The 27,077-nt window shown below is 41.8% G+C and overlaps 2 protein-coding genes across 3 annotated transcripts; one reads left to right on the top strand and one right to left on the bottom strand.

Annotated features, from left to right (window-relative positions):
- The first annotated feature begins 4,470 nt into the window (after positions 1–4,470).
- Positions 4,471–8,129, top strand: atpaf1 (ATP synthase mitochondrial F1 complex assembly factor 1). The gene is made up of 9 exons (XM_051377232.1): positions 4,471–4,711; positions 5,527–5,635; positions 5,787–5,849; positions 6,141–6,203; positions 6,328–6,378; positions 6,731–6,778; positions 6,982–7,077; positions 7,283–7,390; positions 7,544–8,129. Exons 1-9 carry the CDS (start codon positions 4,485–4,487, stop codon positions 7,724–7,726), a joined length of 948 nt encoding a protein of 315 aa, XP_051233192.1. The 5' UTR covers positions 4,471–4,484; the 3' UTR covers positions 7,727–8,129.
- Positions 8,130–9,486: 1,357 nt separating this feature from the next.
- rhpn1 (rhophilin, Rho GTPase binding protein 1) lies at positions 9,487–27,077 on the bottom strand. 2 transcript variants are annotated; one of them, XM_051377224.1, is made up of 16 exons: positions 26,860–27,077; positions 26,571–26,660; positions 24,255–24,370; positions 17,917–18,045; positions 17,188–17,263; positions 16,360–16,437; positions 16,068–16,192; positions 14,613–14,779; positions 14,254–14,441; positions 14,015–14,171; positions 13,603–13,728; positions 13,324–13,518; positions 13,167–13,243; positions 12,915–13,061; positions 12,560–12,712; positions 9,487–12,475 (listed from the first exon to the last, which is right to left on the bottom strand). In XM_051377224.1, exons 1-16 carry the CDS (start codon positions 26,881–26,883, stop codon positions 12,263–12,265), a joined length of 2,061 nt encoding a protein of 686 aa, XP_051233184.1. In that variant the 5' UTR covers positions 26,884–27,077; the 3' UTR covers positions 9,487–12,262. The 2 variants fall into 2 exon arrangements, with proteins under 2 accessions (XP_051233184.1, XP_051233185.1); XM_051377225.1 differs by having other exon boundaries at positions 9,487–12,472.

Here is a 27,077-nt window from a genome sequence, read left to right as displayed (position 1 = left end):
CACACACACACACACACACACACACACAATAAATGTGTCTTTCTTTCTTATTCTGAGCAAAACAGTCAAAAGCTGGAGGTTTGTTTTATACACATTTCCCTCAGCCTCAGATATTTATCTTTATAAGAGAATCTGTACAAGAATTTTAAATAAAGTTATTAGTTTGAACAAAGTTTGCACACAGATTTGAACTGGGCTGCAACAAAAAGGGATTTTTCCTTATCAAATAATATATCATTTAGATTTTTCTGAATAATTGCTTAATTATATTGTATTATAAATATATAACATCAAACAATAATGAGAACTATCAGAGCTGTAGTCTTGATTTTAGATATTCCAACTTTGCCGAATCCGACGTAACCTCCCCAATGAATTTATGACTAGCCACCAACCAAACTCTGTAGAATTTTTACAGCATTTAAAAAAACATTTCACTGACATCTTAATAAACATATCTCATGTATCTCTCTATATTATGATTTACATGTTGTTTAAAAGCCTTCTCTTCTCTATCAGGTATGTAGTTATGGTGGAGAATTCAGGATAATTCCTTTTATTTGAATGTATTTAGTTTTTTTTTCAGAACAATGTAGAATTTTAAGATGTTAGTCTAAAAAATATCAGAATCAGCCCTGAAATGTCGATATGGAAACTCCTCTTCTTGTCATTAAATCCTCCCCTAATCTCAGCAACAACAGAGGACAAAACCTCAGTGTCCTCAATATTAGTTACGACCCTGAAAAATACCCATCGCAGGTTCCCAGAGCTCAGTGAATTCAGTTTACGCTCATATAAAACAAAGAGAAGCAACAAATCTTTTGACAAGATTACTAAAAATGTTTAGTACTTTTTGCTGATGAATGACTTTTAGAACAATTAATCGATCATCAAACTTGTTTTTAATCTGTTTTCTATCATCTGAATGATCATTTCAGCTCTACAAGGCTGCACAACGTGAGTGTGTGAGGATTTTAAAAGGGTAAATATGTTCATTCCTGCTCTGTATTCAGTCAAAACCTTTATTTCTAAATCCAGATTTGTACTAAATATTTCAGCTTTTTTTTTACACATCCATTGTTTTGAGGCTAAAGAAGGTTGCATTATGAGTGTGTGTGGTTGTGTGAAATACTTTGGGAGAAGCCGATTGAATAAAAAATGAAATGATAAAGCAGCTGTTCCATATTTATTACATGGGGGGCACTTAAAGGCTCGAACACAGAGGAAATCTGTGCGTGTGTGTCAGCCGCTGCGTTACATGTCTGAGCACGCAGGAGCAGTGTACCAAATGTTTGTGGTTTTTGCTTTTGCTTTATTTATTTATTCATTTATTTATTTGTTCTCTGGTGAGCGGGATTACCTCTGAATTATGGAACAGTCCCCTTTCTCTCCTTAAGTAAAAAATAACATCTGTCCGGCAAATGGAGAGCTTAGTGTTTCTCTATAATTAATGGTAAAAGCCTCCAGAGCCACACATAAAATATACATCCTCCATGCAGGACCCCCATAACAAAGAGAGCGAGAGAATGCAGAGAGAGAGAGAGAGAGAGAGAGAGAGAGAGGAGGAGGAGGTCAGTGAGAGGAGAGGAAGAAGGAACAGAAGCAGAGAGCAGATTAAAGAAAGCGGTCAGTGTCTGAAGGCACACGGATGAAGATGTGCATTTATATTCTCACACAAAATAACAATATTAATTCATTCTAGTTGTTTATTTGATTGTTTTTGTTTTTGTTATTGTTTGTTTTGATTATGTCTGGGTATAAATATGTAGATTCTTATTCTCATCATTTTATGAAACTAAACAGTTATTTTATCATCAGAATAAAGAAAGTTTTTTGCTCTTATTTTAGGCTCAGAGAGACAGATCGGTAAAGTCAACAATAACAACGATCAATATAAAAGTGACTCTGAGATGAGTTCAGTCTGAGCCCCGTGCACCAAAACAAAGTCAATAACAACGCTGTAACACTAAAACATCCACTATAAATGATAAATTATATATTCTCACTTTCAAATACACTCTCTCTGCCCTACCCACTTCATGTATATAAAGTAATCTATTACATTCAGTCAGAATCAGGTTCATTGCCAAGTATGTTTTCACGTACAGAATATTGCTGCATAACAATAAACATAACACATACTACACAAACATAAATAAAGATAAAATAAAGACAATATAAAGTACAATATAATCGTTATAAAGAATATTTGCATGCATTGTGTAAGATATAGTCCAAGAGATGTGTGTTAATGTCACATATATTCAATATTTGTTTACAATTTACAGTCATATTCTATATAGACACTGTTGCTTTATGCACCTATTGTCCCCTGTTTGTGTGCACATTAAAACAAGACTTTATTAATTTTATTAATCCTCTTTAAGGGATATTAATGTGTTTCACTCCGCTGTTTTTATTACACACACACACACACACACACACACACACACACACACACACACACACACACACACAGACACACATTGGCTCCAAATACAGTTACATGTTGATGTTGACCTCTCCTTGTTTTTAGCTGTATGTTTGTTTCTATCTTCCTGTAAATTATTCTGTGTGTAACATTAACCCTCGTCCTACCGGCTTATTGTCACATGTCACAGGCGCTTTATTCTATCACTCCAGTTTCATCACTTTGTCACTCAGTTTGTTCTGTTTTAATTTGTGCTTTTAAAATATTATCAGTGTACTTTGCTCCGGGCCAGTCAGCACCCAGCTCCACCTATGCTGTTTTATTATTTTACTAACTGTTCATTGAGTTCTTCTTTGAGTTTAAGGGTCCTAATTTAAAGTAGCACACAGTATCAGTGGGTGGGGGCCAATCAGACACAGACGCAAATACATTTTAGTTTTACACAATATGCAAACGAACTTACTAGATGACATTAAATACAAAACTAATAACCTTTTGAGAAGGAATAACTTAACTATGTTTGTTTCTTACAGTAGTTAATTCTTATTCTTCATGTTAAATATTTAAAAAATCCATAAAGTATCTATATGTATCTAATATCTAATATCTGATTCTGTGATTCCACCATAACAAAAGACTCTAACATGCAGTTAAATTCACTGCAGGTATAAATTTGAACGGAGCCTACATGGAGCGAACATCCACGGCTGAAAACTACACACAGATATCACATCTTAAAAATGAATTTCTTACGTGTGCACACATAAACATGAACACATCAGCCGCCATCGTCTCCTGCTCGGACCCAGATGTGCAGTGAACAGCTCCCAGCTGCTCTGTGTATTGATTAGTGATTGAAAAATGATTGGCTGTGGAAGGTAAACACAGAAGCACTCAGACGGTCATCAGGGAAACACACGTCATTAAATTTACAGCCGGACACACACACACACACACACACACACACACACACACACACACACACACACACACACAGAGCATCAGTAAGTGACTCTGGAGAGTTGGAGCAGATTGTTTACTGTATGTATCTGCTCATTTATTTGTTTGACATTCTGAGTTGTGTTTGTGGAGGTAGATATGATCCACAGAGAGTGAGCACTCATTTATATGTGTGTGTGTGTGTGTGTGTGTGTGTGTGTGTGTGTATAGTGACCTCCAGTGGTCCAACGTGTCAGGACAACAACAACCATGGAGGTAGATTTGAAGTTGTTCATATTCCCTTTTAATTTTCTACAGTTCACTGACCTCTAATTGATCCTCTACGTGTTGTTAAAGACGGCAGTGAGAGGTTTAAAGTTAAGTTTAAAGTGGTTTGTGTGCTTTTGTTCTGTCCTGGGTCTGTCAGACATCTTACAACAGTGATCCCCCTCAGACGGAGGCAGAAGTTCATACTCCTCTCCCCATAATTAACAAACTAATAAAAATAGATCCAAATTGAATGTTAGTGAAGTAAAGGTCAGCACACAATGTTTGTTTATGTTCTCTGCCACATCCATTCAACTTTATTCCACCTCACATGTTCCCCTGGTCATCCACGCCCTGCCTGCAGTACTACTTTAGATTAAACCACAGTGGGCTTCCAGCTTTATGTAAACGGTTTGTGTTTGTGTAAAAAAATAACTGTTTTTCAGGAACTATAACCTTCAACTATATATTGTGTCATCCCACATCACAAGACACAATCCAATCTTTACAAACCTTCAATATATTATCTGTCACCATGACTGGATATAAACAGTCTGTGCTTATTATTATTATTATTATTATTATTATTATAGATTGTTTTTCCAGAGGTAATGTAATCATCACAAAAAACAGACCGAAATATATCATAAAACTTTTTCTCCTTTTATATTAAATATCTACTTTTATGATTTGAATATATAGAATCATATAAGTTTTAATAATGTTATTTCTTTCATCATCATTTATTTTCCTTTGATTTAAACAAATAGCTCACTGTAACTTACACAACCATAACTCTCCTCGGAACCAATGTAAGACAAACGTTCCCCCGCCGGAACATTCATCGATGTTGGACGGGAGCGATGGAAAGATGGCGGTGGCTGTGCTACAGATGTCATGTCTGTATCGGGGCATGTTGGCGGTCAGAGCCACCGGGATCAGGCCGCTGATCCCCGGGCTGGTCCCGGCACACTTCCGAGCCTTCTCGCTGCGGAAGGAACCGGGACCGGAACCGGAGCTGGAGCAGAACCCGTTCTTCAGGAAGTACCGGGACAAGATCCAGGAGCTGCGCAGGTCAGCGGGCTACGCTAAGCTAACAGCGCCGAGTCCGGAACTCCGTTAGAAAATCTGACATTTTAAAAGTAGTTTGCTTGTGGATGAGTGTAAACATTATCTAGACTGTTGAAAATGATATCATATGAATTCTGACGGGCTGGTGATATATTCGGTTTATATTTAAACTGTCAAGCAGTGTTACAGCTATTTTAATTTTAACTTTTAATGTTGACTTATTAATTGTGTTTTTGTGCTGCAAAATCAATTCAACTTTAACAAATGTTTCCTGTGTGCGGAACGTTTGACTCACAGGTCTACGGGAGGATGGAGGGGTTAATCCATTAGAAACACTATAACTGGACACTTTACAGACTGATGCAGGGATTTTCATCTCAATTTAATAAACAATAATCTCAACAGACTGGAAAAAGATGGAAACAGAAAGTGTTTGCTTGATAAATCACTTCAATAATTCATAGATTAGATACAGAGAGTTTAAAAGCAGTAAGGAGTCTCCTGGTGGTGTGTTTAAGGACCTCAACAACAAAAACACCTGACTGTGCCTTCATGCTGCAGACACAGAAATAATAATAATAATAATAATAATAATATCACAGGTCGATGAACTGAATGTAAATAGATAAACTGTCTGTAAGGTTGGTAAATGTTGTAGAAGCATTTGTTTTTTTCCTCCGACCGCAGAGAGCAAACACAGTTTACAGTCAGTGAGGTCAAACTACTATTATGCTGCTTTATCAAGCCTCTGAGTTAGTTACAAGGCATTCTGGGAAACGCTGGAGGTCGCTCACCGTGTTTGTCCGACTCGTCTTCAGCTCCAAACCGCAGGAGTACAAAGCCCGAGTGGAGAAACGGCACGAGGCCAAGAGCGAGGTGCTGGGACACTCGAAGCAGGCGGAGTTCGTTCAGCTGATGGAGCAGGAGGTGAAGTATTTCATTCATAAACCCTTAAACACAACAGCCGGGAGGAGCAGGTTCCACCTCTACACAATGCTCCTGGTTCTTATCCACATCATGGATCTTATTTCTGGTTACGAGTGTGACGTCACCGTTTTGTTTGTGGGAATCTGTGCAGTTGGAGAAAAGGGACAAGGTGGCTGCAGGCGATGGAGCGTCGGGAGGTTTCACAAAGAACAAGGTGAGACGGAGGAGGAGCAGTTCAGTCAGCCTCCTCTTGTGTTTCTATGGTTACATTCAGGGATTCTCCTCATGACTTTTCCCATTCATATAAAGAGATCTAATTAATTAGGTCTGATGTTTTTGAACCAGTTCATGGAACACTTTAGTCTTCAGTTATTTTCTGTTTTTATTTGGTTTTTTTCTACGACGTTGGAAAGAGTCATGAATGTTCTCAGTGTGATGAAGATGAAGAGGATAAAGACGATAAAGCGTGCACCCGTAACTGTCTGTGTACTGTGTTCTTCCTCAGACGCTCAACTCCATCCTCAACCTGGAGATGATCAGGGACAAGACGGGGGAGGAGATTGCAGAGGTGAGTCTGCGGTCTGTGATTGGTCCTGCCTCGCCGCCGCCCGCAGTCGCATCGTTTCCTGCTGCCGTTGAAAAGCTTCTGAACCTGGTTTTTCTGTTTTTGACCTCTCGTGTTCTTCTCTCAGCTTTGGATGAAATATTACTCGGCCAAGGACACAATCAGCGCCGTCATCCCGGTGAGTTCAACGCCGGAGAACATGCTGACTCAGCGTTTCGTGTTCTGCCATTTACGTCTCTTCATATTTTTTTTTTTTTTTTTTAAATGAACAAAATTTGTGTTCTCGCCTTGAACAATAACTCCTTTAATTTTTGTGACTTTTACAGAAGTCCAGTGTTGTTTTTGTCTCTTTACTTACAGAGTTGTAGATAAGTGCTGGACAGTTGCAGCCCAAATATAACATTACTGCCTCCTCCACGTGAAGCTTGTAAATAGAAACTGACCGTTTTATGAATCCAACAGGGATGAACAGTGTTCACATTGGCACGGTGGCTAGTGATGATCTAATAACCGCCTCTCTTACGTTGCAGACGCAGATCTACGAGGTGATTTTCAACAGATCACAGTCCTGCCAGACGGTAAGATCTCTGCTGCTCGCCCTGGAGTAAAACCAGTGGTTCATTTTGTGTTCAGGGTTCGGCTAAAATGGTTGTAAAGTACCCGATTATTTATATATTTATTATTTTTCCTGCTTCCAAGCAACCAGCCAGAATATGCATCACATCGCCATCACCACGGTAACCTCTCTCCCTCTCTCTCGCTCTCTCTTTGTTTCTATCAGTTCCTCTACGCTTTGCCTCAGCAGGAGGGTTATGAGTTCTTCTTGGGTCAGTGGTCCGGACACGAGCTCCACTTCACCTCCCTCATCAACGTCCAGGTAAACCCACTTCACACGGCCCCTTCTGTCGCTCCCCCGGGACAGCACCGCCTTCACGTTCACGCCCCCTGAAGGTCAAACAGTCAGCCTGTTGGCCATTAAAACGGCCGCTCAGGGAAAGCTGAAGTTCTGTGGATTGTGGGTGTGGACACAGTGTTATCTGGATGTGTTAAATACAGTTCATCCTCTCTCTGTTGGTGTCCAGATGCTGGGCGAGAACGCTCCCAGTCAGCTGATCCTCTACCACTACCCAGACCTGAAGGAGGAGAAGGGCGTGGTCCTCATGACGGCAGAGATGGACCCCAAGTTCATAGTAAGTCCTCTACCTGCAGTCTTTACCTGCATGGACTCACCTAGCTGCAGCCTGCACACATTGTTAACAAATAACACACACTATATGAGTGTATTCAGACCTGGACAACAAGCATTGGCTGTATGTTAAACCGTCTGCCCCTCCCCTCCCCAGACCGTCCACCAGGCCCAGTGCTTGGCCAATCAGGTGCAGCTGTTCTACGGCACGCAGAGGCAGGAGACGTACCGATTGGTGGAGACCTTCAACCACTGCCCTGCAGAGTTCAAACACATGTCGGTGATAGCGGAGCTGGAACAGAGCGGCCTGGGGACAGGGGTCGCCACCGGAGGATCGTAGGGAGACGGACTTAAAGGTCGCCAACCAGCTCGCCTGCAGTCGGATTCCCACAAACTGTTGGTCTTTATTTAAAGTGGCAAAGAGATACGTGCTCCTTTGCTCGGCACTTTCCTTTTACTGGATATAAAGTTTGCAGCTGTGTCTGTGATTTTGGCAAAATAATTTAAAGGAGCATCAGTAGATTCTCATGAACTCTGTCTGGGACATGATCATCCATCCCGTGATGCTACACGTCCTTTCATCGTGCAAACATTTACAACCACAGAAGAATAATGTGGTATTGATCATTTCTGTTAACAGATCCCGCTGTATCCTACCCCTCCATGTTAGACTGGACCAGAAGGACTTTGTTAGCCCTGAAACCCCCACATGACGTTTAATAAATCATCCTCAAAAGCCCAAATCTGTAAATCTGACTGCTTTCATGCTGAAATATTCTTAATAATGATTCTGCCTTTCTGCCAGACCTGTGCCCACAGCAGTCGCCGACCACCAAGCACCTAATGTTGGTGTTGGGGTCAGGTTTACGTCACTTTATGTGTACGACTAATGTGACCCTCACCGTCCACCGTACCTATTGTGAATCAAATCAAATCAGCATACTACTATTTGGGTCCCTAACACTAATCCTGCGTGTAATTCCCAAAGTAAAGTGTTAAAGTTTTGAGCCTCCTGAGGTGCCCTGGTAGCTGATCTGGTAGAGAGTGCCCAACCCCCCCTTCTCTCTTGCTCCCTTTCCTGTCTCTTTGCCTGTCACTATCCGGTAAAAGGCATAAAACGGCCCCTAAAATTAGAGTTACTTGCCTTCTGAAATATAGGACCGATGTTAATTTGTCCCTAAACTGTGTGAATGTGCCGTGTTATCTGTTGTAAAACTGTCAGACAAAGTACTTCTATACAGGTATAAATCTATACAGGTGGCACATCATTTGGTGCACGGTAGCTCTCACACTGTGGCCTGTGAATGTTGTAGAGACAGCCGGCCTTTTAAGGGCAGTGTCTTACTGATGCTACCACTGGGGGGCATCAAAGTCTTATATCTTCAAATTCTACAGACAAGATTCAAGATCTGTTTTCAGCCTGCTGCTGTGACTCATAACTTTGGGAGTCTGACACTTTGATGTGCCTTGATGAGGATGTCATGGCTGCTTGCTGAGCAGAGCTGAACAGCAAGCCTCCTCTGGAGCTGACTGAGGACGTCACCCTGAAGGTACGTAAACAGTCTACCACATTATACAGGATCAGATTAGACATCAGAGACTTTTACACTGGGTGAGATTTCTGTAGATCTGTGTATGTCAGCTTTTGTTGTTTTTTTCCCCTAGTGGTGATAAATATATTTCTATAGCTCTAAGTAACATTGCATTGAAGACATTGCTTACTGGTGGAGACTAAATGAAGGTGGGTAAACAGTAATCTCTAATATCAGACAACATCCTCAGTAAAATATAAGCATCAACTAACTAGTAACCCAAAAACTAAAAAGTTGTCTAAAATAACATCTGGATAAATAATGTGATTTCAAATTGTAATTAATACAAGATGATTTGGTAGAATTAAGAAAAATAAGAAACTAATTCTATATATGTTTGTGTGCAATAGAGGTGTCAATGAATGCAGACAGGAGTCTTCCCTGCTGATTCCTTTACTGAACATATATATGCTATATACTGTACATACTATAAATGAGGTAGTTCTTAGTGAGAGGGTAGAGTGACGACTCGCCACGGCGTGTCAGCAACATTCAAACATGAAGCTGATTATAGTTCATTCACTTTTATTGTATTCATACATGAAAAAAAATACTGTGCAAATCCCCAAACGCAGTCATTAAGGGATGGTCAGATATTCAGTCAACACAAAGAAAGAAAGTCTTCCTCTTAACATTTATTTACACACACACACACACACACACACACACACACACACACACACACACACACACACACACACACACACACACACACACACACACACACACACACACACACACAAGAGCTGAAGAGGGCATTAGGAAAGATCTGACCAGTTTTTCTGTTCCTTGAAATCAGAAATTAATTTCATGATTGAGGATAAAAAGCTCACTGTTTTGCAATCGTGGCATGAAACTGAAACCAAAATAAAAACACATCGCAGAACAATTATGTTGCAGTCATGTGAAAACAAAACCATTATAAATAATTGTGTTTGTCCCCTCTGGCTTTCCGTTCTCTTGACTATGGACCACCATGGCACAAACAACGTACAGATAAAAACACACAGCATTATTTTAGCTGGACCAAACAATAATAAGCTACAATTCTCACAATTCTAGTTGTATCAAAATCTTACAAAAAGGTTCAAACAATGTTAATTAAAGGAAACATTTTCTATCTTCTATCTAACGTTGGCTGACTGTAACATACAGTACAGTGGCTGGACTCAACAATACAACAGGTATAAGACAAAACAACACTCACATTTCATTTCAAATACACACAACCTCTCAATGTGAGTGTTCATTATTGAAACATCAGGTCACATCTACATTATTAACAGATTTCCAATATTCACAGTGCGTTAAAAATACCCAAACTACAAAACCTCTGAAGTGCTTTTAATCATCTAAAAATGACAAAACTAAAGACAAAGAACACTGACGTGACGAGGAATCCAACCTCATACTAATAAGTGAAGTACAATGTATCAGTGGATGAACTTAATCAAATCCACCCAAAAGTTTCAGATGGTTTCAGGAGCACTTCAGTGGTTAAACAGGCGACTGTTACAGACCACGTAAGGAAAATATAAGACACAAGAAATATGGTGCTTGTTAACTCTGCTCTATCCTTCAGATGGGTGGTGTTATCCAGTGTCGGTGGTCTTACACAGAACAGAAGCTCCACCCAGTAGCTGTGTTTTCATCCGAATGTATCGCACATTTACCGGTAACTTAAAAACCAGTGTTGGATCAATGAACTGGGGGCTGTGTTGTTGTGGGTATGTTGCTACATATTGTTGGTAAGAAGAATTGGGGAGTCCAGTTTTAAGACTTAAGGTGTGTTCAAACAGAAAGCGACACAAATCTTTGCTTCGCCTCATTCACACAAATTTGACTGTTGGGCCGTTTGACCCAAACAGCGTGCCAACTGTACAGACATTAGCTGTTACCTAACTAGAAACGGACGTGTTTGTGTGGCAGCTCAGACTAAACTCAGAACTCACCAGAAACTCTGGTTCTTCCTGTTTATTCTAAGGCTGCCCCTGTAAAGTCAATGATTCAAGTCATTTTAACTTCTGCATTCTGCCCCCTTTTGTTGTCTGCTTCATTGTACAGCGCAAAGCAGCAGCAACAGCACGGCAGTCTGTAAACGTAACGCTGTCTTGTCTCAGAAAGAGCCAACCAGAAACAAACTGCTCACTGTTAATGAATGCTGGTACAATAATAGAATAATAATATATACCATAGAATATACCAAAGACGACAAGTTCAAACAACTTGCGTGAACGTGTCTTAGCCTCAGTTCGCGCCACTCCAGGAAATTACATCTACTCATGCTGGAGATGGGCATGAAGTGGAGGTCAGCATTCGGTCAACACGAGAGTATTTGTATGTTTCTATCGATAAAATGAGCAGCCTCATAATAAAGTCCAACGTTTTCAGTCACACATCACTCTAATACAACAGGCAGAATGGCGACCAGGCAGAAGAGTGATGTTTGGAAGTATTCATAAACAAATAAACCACATGGACATGCAGTGCAAGCTATGTAACATTAAACTTGCGTATTACAGAACAGCTGGTTTGAGGATTAACTATTAAGCACAAAGAGAACACAGCGGTGCCGCTGTGACGCCACCAGCGCAGAGAAGATCAGCCACGTCATCACGGAGATGGTGACTGGAGATATGCTCCGGACAACCTTTGTGGAAGGAGAAAGCTTCTGCGGGCTGCTGGTGTTTGTTGAGCCAGAGAACAAGCTACCAATGGGGCGAATCTGTAAGGTCTGTGTATCGCAGAGAGGTAGGAAAACCATAACCCCACCCACATTTATAGTGGATACTATCCTTTTTTGCTTTTAAGGATAATTTATTTCTTTTAATCTGAGTACTCTGTATGTCTTGAAAATACCCATTCCTAATTCACACATACTCACATCTTTCCATTAAGTCTTTTGTGCAATTACCTTCTGGCTCAACACAGCTTTAGACTCTGAGGCGGCGCAGTACGGCGCGCTCCTCTGAGGCAGGACTGTTCAACTCTGAAATGGTGGCATGGCAGCAATGGAAACATCCTCCATCTTCACTTTTGAAATGTAAAAATTAGCAACAAGCTACATGCTACAAGGTGTTCTACCTGGTATGTGTGCTTCCACGTATTTGATTGACCAACAAAGTTCTTGGATACATTGGACTGTGCTGTCGTACATCACTGGACTGAACTTGTGCTTTTTGTCAGAGCTCTTTGCAGCAGCGCCCCCTGCTGGTGTTACTGTCCTGGTTGTACCGTGTGCTCCACTGCTGTGATTCCCTGAGTGGTTCCTCTGCAGTCCTGTCTCAGTACATGGCCTCGTTGTCTCGGATGCTTCCAAACGACAGACTGAAAGTGCTTCCTAGTCTCTTTGTGACCCCGCTGCCATCCCTCTTCTTCTTCCTGTTCCAGTTCAACAAGGAGGCGGAGCTCTGGCCCTTGGCGCCACTCAGCAGACGCTGTCGAGTGTTTTCTTTATCGCTGCTGTGGGACAGCATGATGGCCCTCCTCTCCACCTGCTTCCACACACACAGGTGAGCACCCATACATTGAAACAGCAGTCACTGACTAACACACACATACACATACACACTCTTCCTTACCTGTATATCATGTGAGTGTAATGTGACCACACTGAGCTCCACTCCTCTGTCACTACAGCTCTTCAGCATGTGCACCACCTCGCCATGTTTGGCCCATTTACAGTCCTGTCCGTCCACTGCCACTATGTAGTCTCCCTCCCTTAGTCCCGCCTCCTACGCCACAAACATTAGGAAAGATCCACATCGTTTGTCAATCATTAAAAACTGCACTGTTCACTGCAGTTTACAAACAAATTTCGCAAAAAAAATCAAAATACATAATTGGTAAAGTAAGTAAACAGTGAATCAGAATCTAACTTTACTAACAGTACTGCTGTAACTGATGCACATAAAGCTCAGTGGAGTTTTGTCTTACCGCCGCGCAGCCTCCAGGCACCACTCCAGCCACCAGGACGGGGGAGTCTCCTCTGAGCGTGAGACCCAGTCCACCCTCTCCTCTCTGCAGGCAGATCACACGTATCGGACCCCAGCGAGCCCGTGCACAGAACACTGACAGAGGCCCCTGCAGTACAGGGAGGAGAGGTTTTTAATGCTTTCTTAATTGGCGCTACGTTTTCAGTCACTGAGGCAGTAAATGTGTGTATTTATTGCAATGAATGTGTCTTACCAGTCTTTGGAAGATATCAGTAACTTGCACTGTGGAGAAGTTGGGTGGAGTGATGTCTGGTTTCTGATGGGTTTGAGCTGTCAACAGAAGACAATCACTTACTGTCATTTAATCACGGTTTAATATCTTTAATGTTTGTCTTCAAACAGATACTTACACTGTATCTCTGGAGCCTCTGCGGTTTCATCAAAGTCGTCCTCTCTGTCCAGCTCGGAGTACTTGTCCAGAGAGCGTTTGTGTGTGAGAGACAGCACGTCCTGCAGGATGTCCATCTTCCTCAGGATCTTACACAGACTGTGGACGCGCATGGCCTCCTCATGTCTGATTACTGCACGCCTCAGGTGAGCTTTACCTGCAGACATGTAATCAGACATTATGTAAACAACAAACAAAGTCGTATATGGGACTTAAGATAATCTTGCTTTCATGAACTCACCAAGTTTTCTTCTTTTTTCAGGGTCTCGTAAAATCTGGCTGAGCGGCGGTCCTGCAGGGACGTTGATGTAGAATTGGAGGAAAGCCTTCTCTGCTTCCTCATCACCCTCCTCATCCTCAGCAGACACTACAGAACAAGACATTCCAAGTTAATGTGTAGATATAGTACAGTGTGTGTTTCTCTAAAATTGGGCTACATAAATAAAATTGTCTGTGTGTAGGTGTGTTTTTGTATATGTGAATGTCTTCATGTATTAATCTCTGTACTGCATTTCTTTTAGTGCAAACAAAGACCATTAAAATAGAAACAACTGAATGTGGCTGAGACATTAGTTCCTCTGCAGAGGTTACAACAGTGTGAACCCTCATTGTCATATTAAATGAAATACTCAGACTGGTTTGGTGCAACGTACACGTGTGGTCACAGAGTGCCACAGCAGCGTAGTAGTGTGAGAGCGCGCGGAAGTGTTCAGATTTGACCTGAACCATGGATGCCCAAGAAAACGGCACGTAGTCCTTCATCAGAGGTTGCGTCATGGTCTGCTGCACTAACAAGTAGACGTCTGACACCTACAGGAGACACACGTACAGGGTGAGAGTCACGGTAGATAAACCGTAACAACAACGCACAACCAGAGACGTGTTAACTCACCCGTGCAGCCTCTTGTGCCAGGCGCAGTTGGGAAGTGAAGTGTGTGTCCTGTGTGGTGAGTGTAACACGTTCAAAAACACACTCCTGCACCTGGGCAACCATCAGTCGTACCAGCATGCATAGCGACGGATTACTCATATCCAGACTCGGAGCATTGGAGAAATTCTCCTTAAGGTAATTAAACGCACCTAAAACACAAAAAGAAGGAAATAGACATAAACACACAAATATGCAAAACATAATTATGTTGTTCTGAAATAATTTAACAAACAGCCAATTGAGAGAAAATGAACTAAAGTAAAACTGTTTGGCTGTTCTAACTATGGAGCATTCAGGTTAAGTATGTGCTGTTTCATTACCTGCGGCTCTCTGAAAGGCATCTATAGCTTTGTCTATGCCAGCCGTTGCAGAGCGGTCCTGTCGTGCTCCGATCTGCGTGTACAGAGCACCAATGTTGAACAACACACTTCCTTTCTCAAAGGCCAACGTACGCTGACACGACGGGACGCCTGTCAGAGAGTCATACCTGAGGGACAGAGCAGAAGGAATAAAATGACTTCATGCATCCTGTTGGTGGGCGATATGGGCAAAAAATAATATGAATAATATTTTGGGGATTTTGGCGATAGCGATAATCAGTCGATATCCTTTCAAATGTGATTGGAATTGTCTGAGTTAGGGCTTGTGTCCACCAAATGCGTTTTTAGCGATGAGAGCGCTCAAAAACTCATTTTCCGAGCGCCCTGCGGTGTTAAAAGTTGAACAGATTTCAACATGAGGTAAAAAGTCTTTTCGAAACCAAACCATTTCCATGCCAGAGAGGTAGACCCACGTCTCGGCACTAAATCATCTGAAGTACCGGTAGCTTCAGGGACTGGAGGTGTTTGCATTTTCCCTCTACCATCACAACGCGCTGCTAAACTGTTGCAAGGAGGATGCTAGCGAGAGGTCATGTGATCACGTCATGTGATCACGTAGGCCCACTAGTCGTGTGACTGAATCCTGCCATGCTGTAGAGAGCGTTGCTGCACCGTGTATTAATGGATGTGAGGAGTTTCCGCGTGCGTTTCAATATTTTTGGTGAAGTAATTTAAATACTCGATAATGGAAATTTGCACATCGTCAAAACAACAATGACGATATTATCGCAAACGATATATATCGCCCACCTCTAGTCATTTACTGTCATCAATCAACCTTTTTAACTTACTATGCAGTCCATATATAATATAAGAACATGAGGTTGAAGTGCACACTTTCAGATTTAAGAGTGTTCACTTCTATACTTAGTTTTATACACATATATACATACATATCCCCCCATTTTTTTAAAGATATTGGCACCTCCAGTCTCAGACTTTTAGCTCAACATGTTCACTAACTGGAGACTTAATTCAGTTTAAAATCCGTTAACAGGGTCACAGACCCAGGAGGAGGGAGAGTGCAGATGATTAGTACAAGCAGGTACTGAGATGAAACATTATCCCGTTGTACCCCTTACAAAATCCCTAAGTTCAAAAACAACAAAAGTGGCGGTAATACCAAATACCGGACTGTTGCGCCACCCTGAATTACCGCAAACAAACAGGAAGTAAGGCTGGCTGCAGGCCCGGCAGAGCAGAGATGATATTTAAGCAGGCCAATCACAGAGCTGTTAACTGCTTAAGTAACACTAGCTCTATAGAAAGTCCATCAGAGTGCTTCACAGAATACAACTGTCTAATTAAAGTGAGGAATATCTTGTCATTGTCTCTCGTGACAAACCAGGGGTCAGTACTTCCAGGCTTTTACGTTAACAAGAGCTCAAGTCCTACCAGTGGAAGTGTACGCCCAGGTTCCTGTGTAGGGGGAAGAAGCGCTGGTCCAGGTAGTACATCTGGTTGTAGTACTCCATCAGTAGCTCCAGACCGGCCTGGTTACGACTGGGTGTACGCATGGCCTGGCCCAAACAACAACAACACACATAAATGTACAGACAGATCACTTTTTTATTCTTTGTTTATTCTCCAGTTCCAGTTTCAACAACCCCCTTAATGAAAAACAGATTTAATACCGAACTACACCAAGCTTTGTTTTGTATGAAGTTGTATAAGTGCATTTATTAACCTGTCTGAGCTCCATAAGCTCCTTGATCTCCTTGTCGTAGAGAGAGCTGTCCTCTCCGTAGTGCTCACAGATGAAGTCCTGTGAGGGGAGACAGACAGCCACATAATAACAAATCTGTTTGGCAGGTCAAGTACTCTGTAATATTTAAATAAACAATCAGAGAAAAATGGTTTGTTGTTTGACCAGACTTTACCCATGTAATATATCAACTATTGGGTTTGTTAGAATCACTTTAAATCACTGGCTTCTTCTTTATTTTCACATCAGTTTAAACTCCAGCATGTTTGTAGGACGAAAAATTCACCTTTGACACAGTCGTCAAATTTAAGATAAAATGCAATTTACATTTGTTTGTAACACATTACATATTGTTCCTAAATTCATTAATCACTTTACAGTTACTAATCAAACAATTATGTTGTTACTGGCTTTACATAAGTTCTTTAATTATCTGCATATAGGGTGGATAGAAAACAACGATCGCCTGAGTGACTCCTTTGCTTTCGACAAGGAGGATTCCTTAAACTCTGACGTCACTGGATATTTGAAGTCGGGATTAGAGATGGAGATCCTGAACTGTTTCCCTACAATATCGTCCAATAGCCGTCTAGTGCACCTGTGGAGAGGCTCTTCAGCCTGGGAAGTCTTGACTCCATGCTGACTCCGAGGAGACAAACAATTTGAGAGGCTCCTCCTCATGAGGTATAACCACTGCTTTAGCAAATAACACGTCAATAAGCCAGACTACTCTACAATAAAGCCACAGTTTGGTGAGTGAGTGGCTCGACTGAGTTTGTTTGAGTGTGTTTGGCTTGTTCGAGGCTTCACCTGGATAGAAACTGTGAAGTCCACCTCTTTGGTTTCTTTTAATCCGAGCGGGATCATGGGAACGTTAACAGCCTCGCTGGGAAAAGAAATAAAAACAGTATGAGTGTGTGTGTAATCTTTCACAGGTTACACTATGTAACACACCAACACACAGAGTGGCAGTCAGGTCAGCTCTGCCATCTGCTTGTCTTCAAACCCAGCAGGCTCACTGCTCAGTGCTTCATCCTGCTAATAGGCTAAAGCCTAGTATTAACCCTTACAGCCCCGACCCCCCCCCCACAGTCAGACTCCCGATTCACAATGAACATGAACACACACACACACCATGGGGTCTTTAATGACACTCTAATCAGGGGATTTATCCCTCCCATGACCCGCGGCTGCAGAGGGAAAAATCTCCATCTCGCACACAGACACACACACTTGTACTTCTATACTTATGAGGACCCACATTGATATAATCCCCCTCATCATAACCTTAACTGAAACCTAACTCTAACTTAAACTCAGTCTTAACCCTCTTCTAAAACATGAATTAGTCCCCACAAAGACTATATAACAGCACTTACACACAGTGTGAATACACAGTGTTTTCACCAATTAGGATTCTCATTAGACTAATGAGTGACCTGGAATTCGTGGAACAAATAATAAATGGGCCAAGATTGTGTGTGTGTGTGTGTGTGTGTGTGTGTGTGTGTGTGTGTGTGTGTGTGTGTGCGCGTGTACCTGTCTGTCTGGTAGACCTCCATGTTGCTATTGAGCTCCTCCAGCTCCTCTTTGAGCAGCTGCAGGTTGGAGTTGACAAAGCTGAGCTCCAGAGCCACCGTCTCCTTCACCTTGTTGTTGCTTGTTGCCCTGCAGAAATTATAAAACACACACACACACACACACACACACACACATCAGACCTCAGCCTTCATCAACACCAACATATAACAGACTCCCATTTCCAATGTGACATGGGGAAAAGAGAGCTGGTGGATCAAGAGGGTCTTGTCTCCCCAGTTTGGTGTCCAATGCTGTCAGATTTAACAGATATATTTAAACAATAATGTTTTAAAAAATTAAAATGAATGTAATGATCTGTTATGGCTACACTTTGGACTAAACAACTAGATTTCTAACACCAACTTTAGATATTTATATTCAATGCTTTCTTCATTTGTCACAGTAATGTAATTTTTTAAGTTAAAATATCTTAACCTCTGGGCTTTTCAAAGCAAATATTGATGTTTGTGGTCGTAATTAAATCAGCATATATATCTGCCACCCCTTAAAGTCTCCACACCACCATAAAGAACCTAAAAACCTAAAGATTTAATACGACCAAACCAGAGTGGAGAGACTTACAGAGACAGTTTTAGGGAGTTCATGTTGAGTTTGATTAGTTTTTTACAATGTGTTAACAAGGCAATTAAACGTAGTCTTATTCAGCCGGTGTGAGGCAACTATATCATTTAATCATTTCTTTCTTTTGATGCTTTATGATGTATACTGTAACTGAATAACCAGTTATCCATCGCCTATTGCTCGTGTTACTGATCCTTGACGTTTGAGAGTGAAAATCACGGAGATCTGACTAAAACAAAACAAATCTGACATTCATATAGTAGGGCCATGCCTTTACCCACCCATACAAAGACAACAAGTTAGCCACCAGTGTAAGCAGACAGTGGTACATATCAGAGGACGTTGTGTTACTGGGTGTCCTTTTTGCTTAGCATCACAAAAAAACACAATCCACCTTGAAAACTGCCTTACAGGTGTAAGTCTGCATTCATGGGTGTAAGCGAGACGCCATAAACGCAGTGAACCTTTAATTTATGCAACTATTCATCTCTCCACCCTCTCCTCCACCAGCTCTGTTCATTCACAGGGGGCGGGTCTCAGTGCTGAGTAAAGCCAGGTCACACTGCTGTGGGGGTCTGAGGTCGATGAGACACAATGTTCCTGGAAATCTGAGGCAGCACTGGGTTTCCGTGGTAACTGATGATATACACTTTGTTTGAAACGTGGCCCAGGAAATCCCCCTTATTATGCAATCATTAAATTCAAAGTTGTACAAGATGACAAGAAACCGTGATTAACAGACTCCGGTTGAGCGCTGGCAAGAAGAGGGATGCAAAACGGCACTGAATTTTACAAAGATACGTGATATTTTGCACATTAATGCATCATTTTGGCAGATTGTTCAGTAAACCTACACTTTCCAGAGGGGGATGAATAATACATACAGATAAAGAGACACAAAGCAGCCTGAATAAAGTCTATATATGGGGAACACTGATAGACCGTTTGCTTTATTTCAGAGCTTAGTTTTATCTAATAAAAAGAAAGATTGAAGTCTTGGTACTGGATGAGTCATTAGATGCATCACCACGTGGAATATTTGGGGAGGAAAGACACACATGAGCTGTCAATGACAAATTCATAGATTTGGGAAAGTGTGGTTGTGTTTTGGGTCAACACTTCCCTCAGTGTGCTGACGGTGAATATGTACACTTATCCGGCGTCTTCTTCACAAGACCTTTGCCTTTCACCAAAATGCCAGGCTTGTCAAGCTTCCTGTCAACTGGATTTGCATCCTAAGACCTGGATGCATCCTAAGTTTTTGACATTTGTTTGAACATGGTCACTTTTCAAAGTGTAATGACCTGATCGAATTCAAAACTTACAGTCTAGTACAACAGACCGCTTTGTGATCCAGCTGAAGACACTCCACTAGGGATGGGGCCGATCCGATCCCCGGTATCGGGACCGATACCAGCGTAATTCACGTATCGGAATTTCCCGATCCAACCTGCGCAGATTTCCGATATCCATGAGCCATGTCTGCGCTTTAACGTTGTCTGCTCCACAGGTGATTCCTGTCGGCCAGTCTGCTAGCTGGCTGCAAACTGTGGAATGGATTTCCTGAACGGAGGCGCGGCTCAATGAGACACAGAGTTATGAGACACGCCCCCGCTCAGGAAATCCATTCCACAGTGAGCAGCCAGCTAGCTGGATAGCATTGAGCAGCATTGTGGCTAGCCAACATGTCCGCTGTGTGGAAATACTTTACACTGGAAACACCGCAGAGCAAGACAGCAAAATGCAATGTTTGCAAAGCAGTAATTCAGAGATGCAGAAGCTCCCTTGCATCGTACAACACCACGAACGCAATCAAACATTTAAAAAAAGCACCACACGAAACAGCACAAGGATTTTAGGCGAGCGGTCAGGAATCACTTCTGGAGTCATTCCAGAAACAAGGTAAACTCCAGGCAGACAACGTGAAAGCTAAAGGGATTACCGAGTGTGTGTGTGTGTGTAGGTGTGTGTGTGTGTGTGCGCGCGTGTGAGTGTGTGCGTGTGAGCATGTGTTAGATGTTTACAGTTATTGCCTTTTTTTATTTCGTAATTGAATTTAATACTTGTTTATTGTACTACAGTGTCTTTTCCCTTTTGTTTAACTTTTGCACTTTTCTTATATTTCAAGACTCAAATATTTGACATTTTGGGAAGCAGAGCAACATCAAGTGTACAACTACGTCTGACTGCTACTATTCACACACTCAGCTACAGCAGGAGTTTGTAAAAATGCTATCAGCAATAAAATAGCAAGATTTACGTGCAAGGACATTGGTGTGGTGTGAGCCAGTGTCTGATCTTTTCGTATAGTCTTTACATTATGTTTTCCAGTGTGGTGTCCTACAGTTGTACTATGTGTTTTGAAATTATTTGTTCAAATTTATTACAATGAAATGCGTGTCATTTTAAATTAATTAAATTGATTTTTGCCCAATACTCAACTGACATAAAGGTAGACAACCTATGTGAATATACTAGTGTTTTAAATTTCGGTCATCACCCATTCGATGGCATTTAGATTAAACTTTTGCTACCGTTTGCTTTTGTCGTGACAACCAGGAGAAACTGAGAGTTGGTACTCTCTAACACATGCCCAAGCTCGGCTGAAAAACGCAGCTAAAGCTCACCTTTCAGCTCCTGTACATAATGTTAATCTGTCCAGTTAGACCACTTTACCTTCACTTCTCTCTTCATCTGTCACTCCCTCCCTCCCTCAGTCTCTCTCACACACACACACACACACACACACCCCCACACACACACACACACACACACACACACACACACACACACACACACACACACACACACACCTATATCTAGGATCAAGCCAAGGACAATCTGATTAGTCAGCTTTAAACGGGCTGCCAAATATCCCCTTCTCTCACACACCCACTTGCACGCACACCATACTGCAGCTTTTGAGAGAAAAACAACTCTTTCTGACTCTGAGTGTACGCACTGACTGAAAGACACGAAGTGTCTGGAAAAGCTGGAAACAAGTTGTTCCAGTAACTCATCATATTTCAGTGCTGTACTAACTGACATGATTTAACTAGTTTGTTCCCCTCAGCTGAATTTCCACAGAGAGAACCACCCTGCAACAAAACATGCCGTCATCAGCCAATCACAAACCCTGATGAGTTACAACCCCTCTTTCATCCGTAATTAGCATCTTAACCCCCCTCCTCAACTCATACGACCCAGTTCCACAACTGTTTCAGAGGGAGTGAAAGCGAAAGCGAGAAGCTTTGTGTGCATGTGTGGACAATTCCAGCTGACCGGAAAAGGGGAGGACAGACAAAAAAAAGGTCTGACTGTGCCAGACAAATAAGTGGGGGATGAGCTTGCTGGGGCTCTGTTGGGAATCTCTGCATGGGAACAGGACAGGAGGCGGACACAAAGCCGGCTGATTACAGGCCGGCAGGCTGTGTGGGGGTCCTCTTTGTCTCTGTGACCCATCGTCCAAATAGAAAGGGCAGGAGCGCTTGTTTTATTTCCCCTAAACTGAGTCATCACCTTTTAGGATAACAGCCTGAATCCAGTCAGAAATGGAGTGGGGGAGAAAAAAGAAAAATCACTACTTGTTAAAGAATCAGTCCAATCTTCAGATTAGTGCTGATACAATTAGTTGATTTACCACATTAATTAAACATTAACTGACAACTTTGATAATTGATTGATTTTTTTTTATTTTGAATTATTAGTTCATCATTTGTGTAGTTGGCATTAAGAGTATTATGTATTATAAACTGTATTATGCAGTTTGAGAGTAACGCTGATAAAACTGGGTTGTTTTTCAAAGGCACGTCAAGTTTCCTGAAAAACTTTAGTGAATTGAAAGAATCTAAAGAACGGTCCAGTTTACTGTCACATAACACAAAGAAAAGCAGTAAATTAGCACATTTAAAAAGCTAGAACAAGGTAATGTTTTGGGGTTTTTTGCTTGAAAAATGTCAAATCAATTATCAAAAAAGTAGTTTCTGTCATTTCACTGATAAATGAAAGACGATATAGGACCGAAACAACCGATCTGAAGATGTGAACTTGGACTAGTGTTTGGAGGCATTTTCCTGTTCCTGTAAATGAATCAAACAATAATGAAAATAATTATAAGTACACCAAAGATCTTTGTGAAACTTAATTAGCTGCAGCCAACCAGTCCTGGCAGAACAGCGAGGAGTGTCCTTGGTTGTCTTTTAATTAAAGCCACTGTTGTTTTCTGTGTTGATCTAATTAGATTCTGACACAGCACCACTAAGGAGGCAGAGAGTAGCTGCTTGCTTTAATGAAGTGGCTCCTCCTCCTCCTCTTCCTACTCCCAACTTTAGTCTTAATGAGTAAAGTAGTGGCAGCAGTGTGTTTTCAGAGAGTTTTGCACAGTGAGCTATTCATGTTGCAAATGTTCTCAAAACTACCACAACAAAATGTATGCACATATATTAAATGTATACTTCAAGCCTCTGTAGCAATCCACCAAAGCCTGAGAAATAGTTAAGGAGAAAGAAAGAAGGAGCACGCAAAGGCACATAGAGATGAAGAGAAGCTGGAGGGGATCAAGATGACGCTAATGTTCTCAGAGAGAATACTTTGATGTTCTGCCACCGTGTCGTTTTTTATTTCCCTCATTTCTTCACCAATAAAACTCTTGTGTGCTGTGTGAATGACAGCGAGCTGCTTCAAAACACGAAGCCAGCACAGTTCAGTTGGGTGATTAGCCTCACTGGTGCTGTAAAAGTTAAGCAGTGGTCAAGTATCGTTTGGTACAAAAACATATTAACAGGAAAAAAGGAAGAGGAGACACACAGGCAGAAAGACACATAAACACACAGTGAACACAAACAGAGCCATAAAACTGGGTGGTGCTGGTGTGTGTGTGTTTTGGAGGAGAGTGATCTCTGACCTTTTCCCATCACAGGACACCACCACTAACGTGACAGAGCTGACAAAGAGCAAGCAGCACGGAGGGGACCAGAATAGCATTAAAACATCGAGAGGAAAAACTGATCGAGGAGAAAGTTTGTCCTTTTAAATCAAAATGAACAACGGGTCAACCTTACTACAACGCTAAACATGATTAGTTTCATCATTGATTAATCTGGCGATCATTTTCTCAATTGTTCAATTTGTTGTTTGGTCCATAAAATGGTGAAAAATGTTGATCACAGTTAACCAAAGTTCAGGGTGACATCCTCAAATGTCTTGTTTCATCCACAACCCAAACATATTCAGTTTACTGATATAGAGGACTCTGAAATCAGAGAACATTTTTCCTATAAATGAGTCAAAACAATTAAATCGATTATCAAAATAGTTGCTTATTAATTTAATTGTTGACAACTAATCGATACATCGACTAATTGTTGCAGCTCTACTTTGAAACAACTGAAAAAAGAGTCAAACACTTGACACATATCTTAATAATGTGTTACCCTTGTTCAGGAACAGGTAAGAAACACGTGCCAACACCAATGCAGATTTTCACTTATTATCGACATAATTTCACTTCTCCTAATTAATCAGGTGACAGTGTCTTGAGACTGGTAGAGTAATGTAGTGATGCACCTTATTTTCAACATGGTCCATGCAGGAAAACTCCCTCAACAGATGAAACTACAAAGACATTAAGGCTGGGCAATGTCAACATTTTCACACCTAACACCTGTGTGTAAAAGGATCATCAGAGCCGCATAGAGACCCATCCAGCACCTCACCTGAACAGGTTCTCCGCTCCGGCTCTCATGCGCATCTCCTTGTTGATCTGCTGGTTGATGCGAGCTCGCCGGTGCTGCAGTTTACTGCGCTGAGTCTGGGCAAAAGGATCACATCCCTGCAGAGAAAACACAGCGAAATGAATGAATGAATTACAGCAGCGTGACGTCTGTTTCTACACCAACTGCTGTGTGACTCAGTGAATGTCATTAAAGTGAGCTGTATCTGCTCAGTAAGAACTATCTCAGTGACCCAATATAAGACAACTAGTGGTAAATTCTTAATGTGTTGTTAAACTGCTTGCATTACAATAAAGAACCAGGATTAACCTCTATATGATTAGTGTATTAATCAACCAACCAGCATCAAGCCTAAGAGACAGAGCAACAGCAACAATTAGGATACGATCAATTGTTTGACAGCAGAGATTAGATGGAGAATGTGTGAGACTAGCACACACATTTTTGAAGGGTAATTTCCAAAGCACTGTCTTATATTCATGCAAATACTATGCAGTTCATCATCTTACTAGGTGATGTGGAGACTGTTGTTCTGCTGCCAAACATTAAGTACATAAACAGAGATAAAAAAGGGCCTTTCTGGTAGATTTCACACGGCCTTAACCCCAACTTTAACTTAACCTAGAGTACACTATAGTACAGCATGGCCAGAAAGGTTTACCTCAGAGCAACAAGTCCATGTTGGATAGGACAGCTGTATGCCGGAGATGATGGGTGTGTCAAAGGGCGTGTCGGAGACGTGGGGAAACTGAGAGCTCAGGACGAGGGAGCCGTATGGATGCTAAACATGGTAATAACCTGGCACGGTGGAGCAGGAGGAGATCCCTCTCCTCAGAAGGAGAATATGTTTAATAGAAAAAGGATCTGGTAATATGTCAGAGCTCTGAAGATTTAAAGGCCTCTTAAATCTCGCTCCAGCGGGCATTTTGCCAACCACACCAGAAGCAGCTTCTCCACAGCTGATTGCTGAACGTCTGCTCACTAAAACCAGCAATCTATCGTACAATGCAACCACTGTTTCACACTTAAAACGGTAAACAGATGTACAGTAACATGACAGATGGAGCAGCTGTACTGTAAACACGCTGCTTTACTCCCTTTCCTTATCCCTGTTGCTCCTTCCATCAACCTTCTCTATCCCTCTCGCAGCCAACTTTACGGTACGGTTTCTCATTTTCTCACACTCTTTCTCCCCCTGTATCTCTCTCTCGTTCCCTCTCACCCAGTTAAGGTGTTTGTTTAGCATGCTCACGTCAAGTAATCCTCGGAGTGCCTGTGTGGATTAGACTTCTGGCCGAGCTCCCACCTCTGCTCTACCACCGGGGGAGCGGGAGGATGGAGGCACCTCGACATCTGTGCAGATAAAGTCTAAAAGCCTTCGATGTCCAGGTGACTTTCTCTGAGCACATGTCTCGTTTGTCAGCAGCACAGACATCAACTGCGGCTTCAATAACAGGGCACCATGTCTTCTCCATCCACGTTTCCCCCCCAATTCAAGCTAGGAATAAAACCAGAACCTTTACCAGCTGATAAGTAATATAAGATATTAACGGTGGCCATATTGCCTGATATACTGTATACTGTGCATGATATGATATCAGTGGCAGTACAAATGATGCAAAGCAGGTTTTATCTTTCCAACATACCCACAGTATCTTAAGGTTTTTTAAAGGGTCAGTTCACAGGAATAGAAACTCCTACTGGTATTCAGCCGTACAGACAATTTAAGTAAGTGTAAGTGACAGTCATTTCAGCAGTACAATGTCAAATTATCTGACATACAATCCACAAACTTCACCGTCAACATGTTTCATTGGAGCTATTTTCTACTGATGAAATACTCTCTACGAAAACAGCGAGGTCTGAGGATTGTCCAAAGGATGCAGGCGATGCATTTCTTTGCTGCAAATGTACCTTTCATTAAACTCCACTGTGTCTCCATCTCAGAACTCAAATACAACAGATAATATCTGCATGAGATACCACCAGAGGTACGCGGGAGATAATAATGAAGTGGTTTTTGAGACCGTGATACTTTTATTATTTGGTGTTGCTGATTTGCACCCCCAATATACCCAGACCTCTTTTTATTAGGGCTACACCTAACGATCCCCATGTGGAAATACATCTTGTTTTGTTTAATGCAATCTCATCATCTGTCTATGGAGCAACAGTAACAGGAGTCATTCTTGTGCACAATGTAGATCTGCAGGTAACTTAAGCTTGGCTTTATGGAGACCCCCCCTCTCCTCAGGTGTGCATGCATTTAGTGTGTTTATATGTATGTATGTGTCTCACCTTCCGGATGCTCCCACTCTGGCTGCCCTCTGTGGGTAACGTTAAGGGTAAATCGTCGTCCGAGGCACCGTCTGACAGGGACATCTCAAACTCCCTGTGCACATATCAACATTTTTATTTTTACTTACTCAAAAGTGTCCTTATTTAGACACACTTCCCACACATCACAGTGCACTTTAAACCACAGCTCTCAGCCTTGTGAAGGTAAACTGAATAAACAGCTTTTTCATGCCAACAATATTTTAACTAAAAACTTGAAGCTAACGTTAACGAGTCGCGGTTTTACCACTTGCCTTGTCGCAGGTTCCTCCATCGTGAAGCAAACGACACAAGCGACCTAAAAAAGTAGCCTACATTTCTCCCAAACTTTCTGTAACTCCGCGTTAACACAAACCCCCCCCCCAAGAGCCAGCCGACAGGATATTAAAAAGAACAACTTTTTACTCCTCAAAACAGCCCCAGCTCCTTTACTCCTTCACTCATTGCGTTACGATAGCACCTCCTCCG

This window comes from Dicentrarchus labrax, unplaced genomic scaffold, assembly GCF_905237075.1.
Source record: "Dicentrarchus labrax unplaced genomic scaffold, dlabrax2021, whole genome shotgun sequence".
Lineage (NCBI taxonomy): Eukaryota > Metazoa > Chordata > Actinopteri > Moronidae > Dicentrarchus > Dicentrarchus labrax.
Note: the sequence above shows the minus strand (reverse complement) of the source record. Positions and strands in the feature narration are given on the sequence as shown.

Coding starts and splice junctions, on each gene's coding strand:
- atpaf1 (XM_051377232.1), top strand. CDS start 4,485: ATGTTGGACGGGAGCGATGGAAAGATGGCGGTGGCTGTGCTACAGATG. Junction 6,204..6,327: donor CGGGGGAGGAGATTGCAGAG/GTGAGTCTGCGG, acceptor TTCTTCTCTCAG/CTTTGGATGAAATATTACTC. Junction 6,379..6,730: donor CAATCAGCGCCGTCATCCCG/GTGAGTTCAACG, acceptor CTTACGTTGCAG/ACGCAGATCTACGAGGTGAT.
- rhpn1 (XM_051377224.1), bottom strand. CDS start 26,883: ATGGAGGAACCTGCGACAAGGCAA. Junction 24,371..26,570: donor AGAGTGGGAGCATCCGGAAG/GTGAGACACATA, acceptor TTTTCTCTGCAG/GGATGTGATCCTTTTGCCCA. Junction 16,193..16,359: donor AGCTTATGGAGCTCAGACAG/GTTAATAAATGC, acceptor TGTTTGGGCCAG/GCCATGCGTACACCCAGTCG.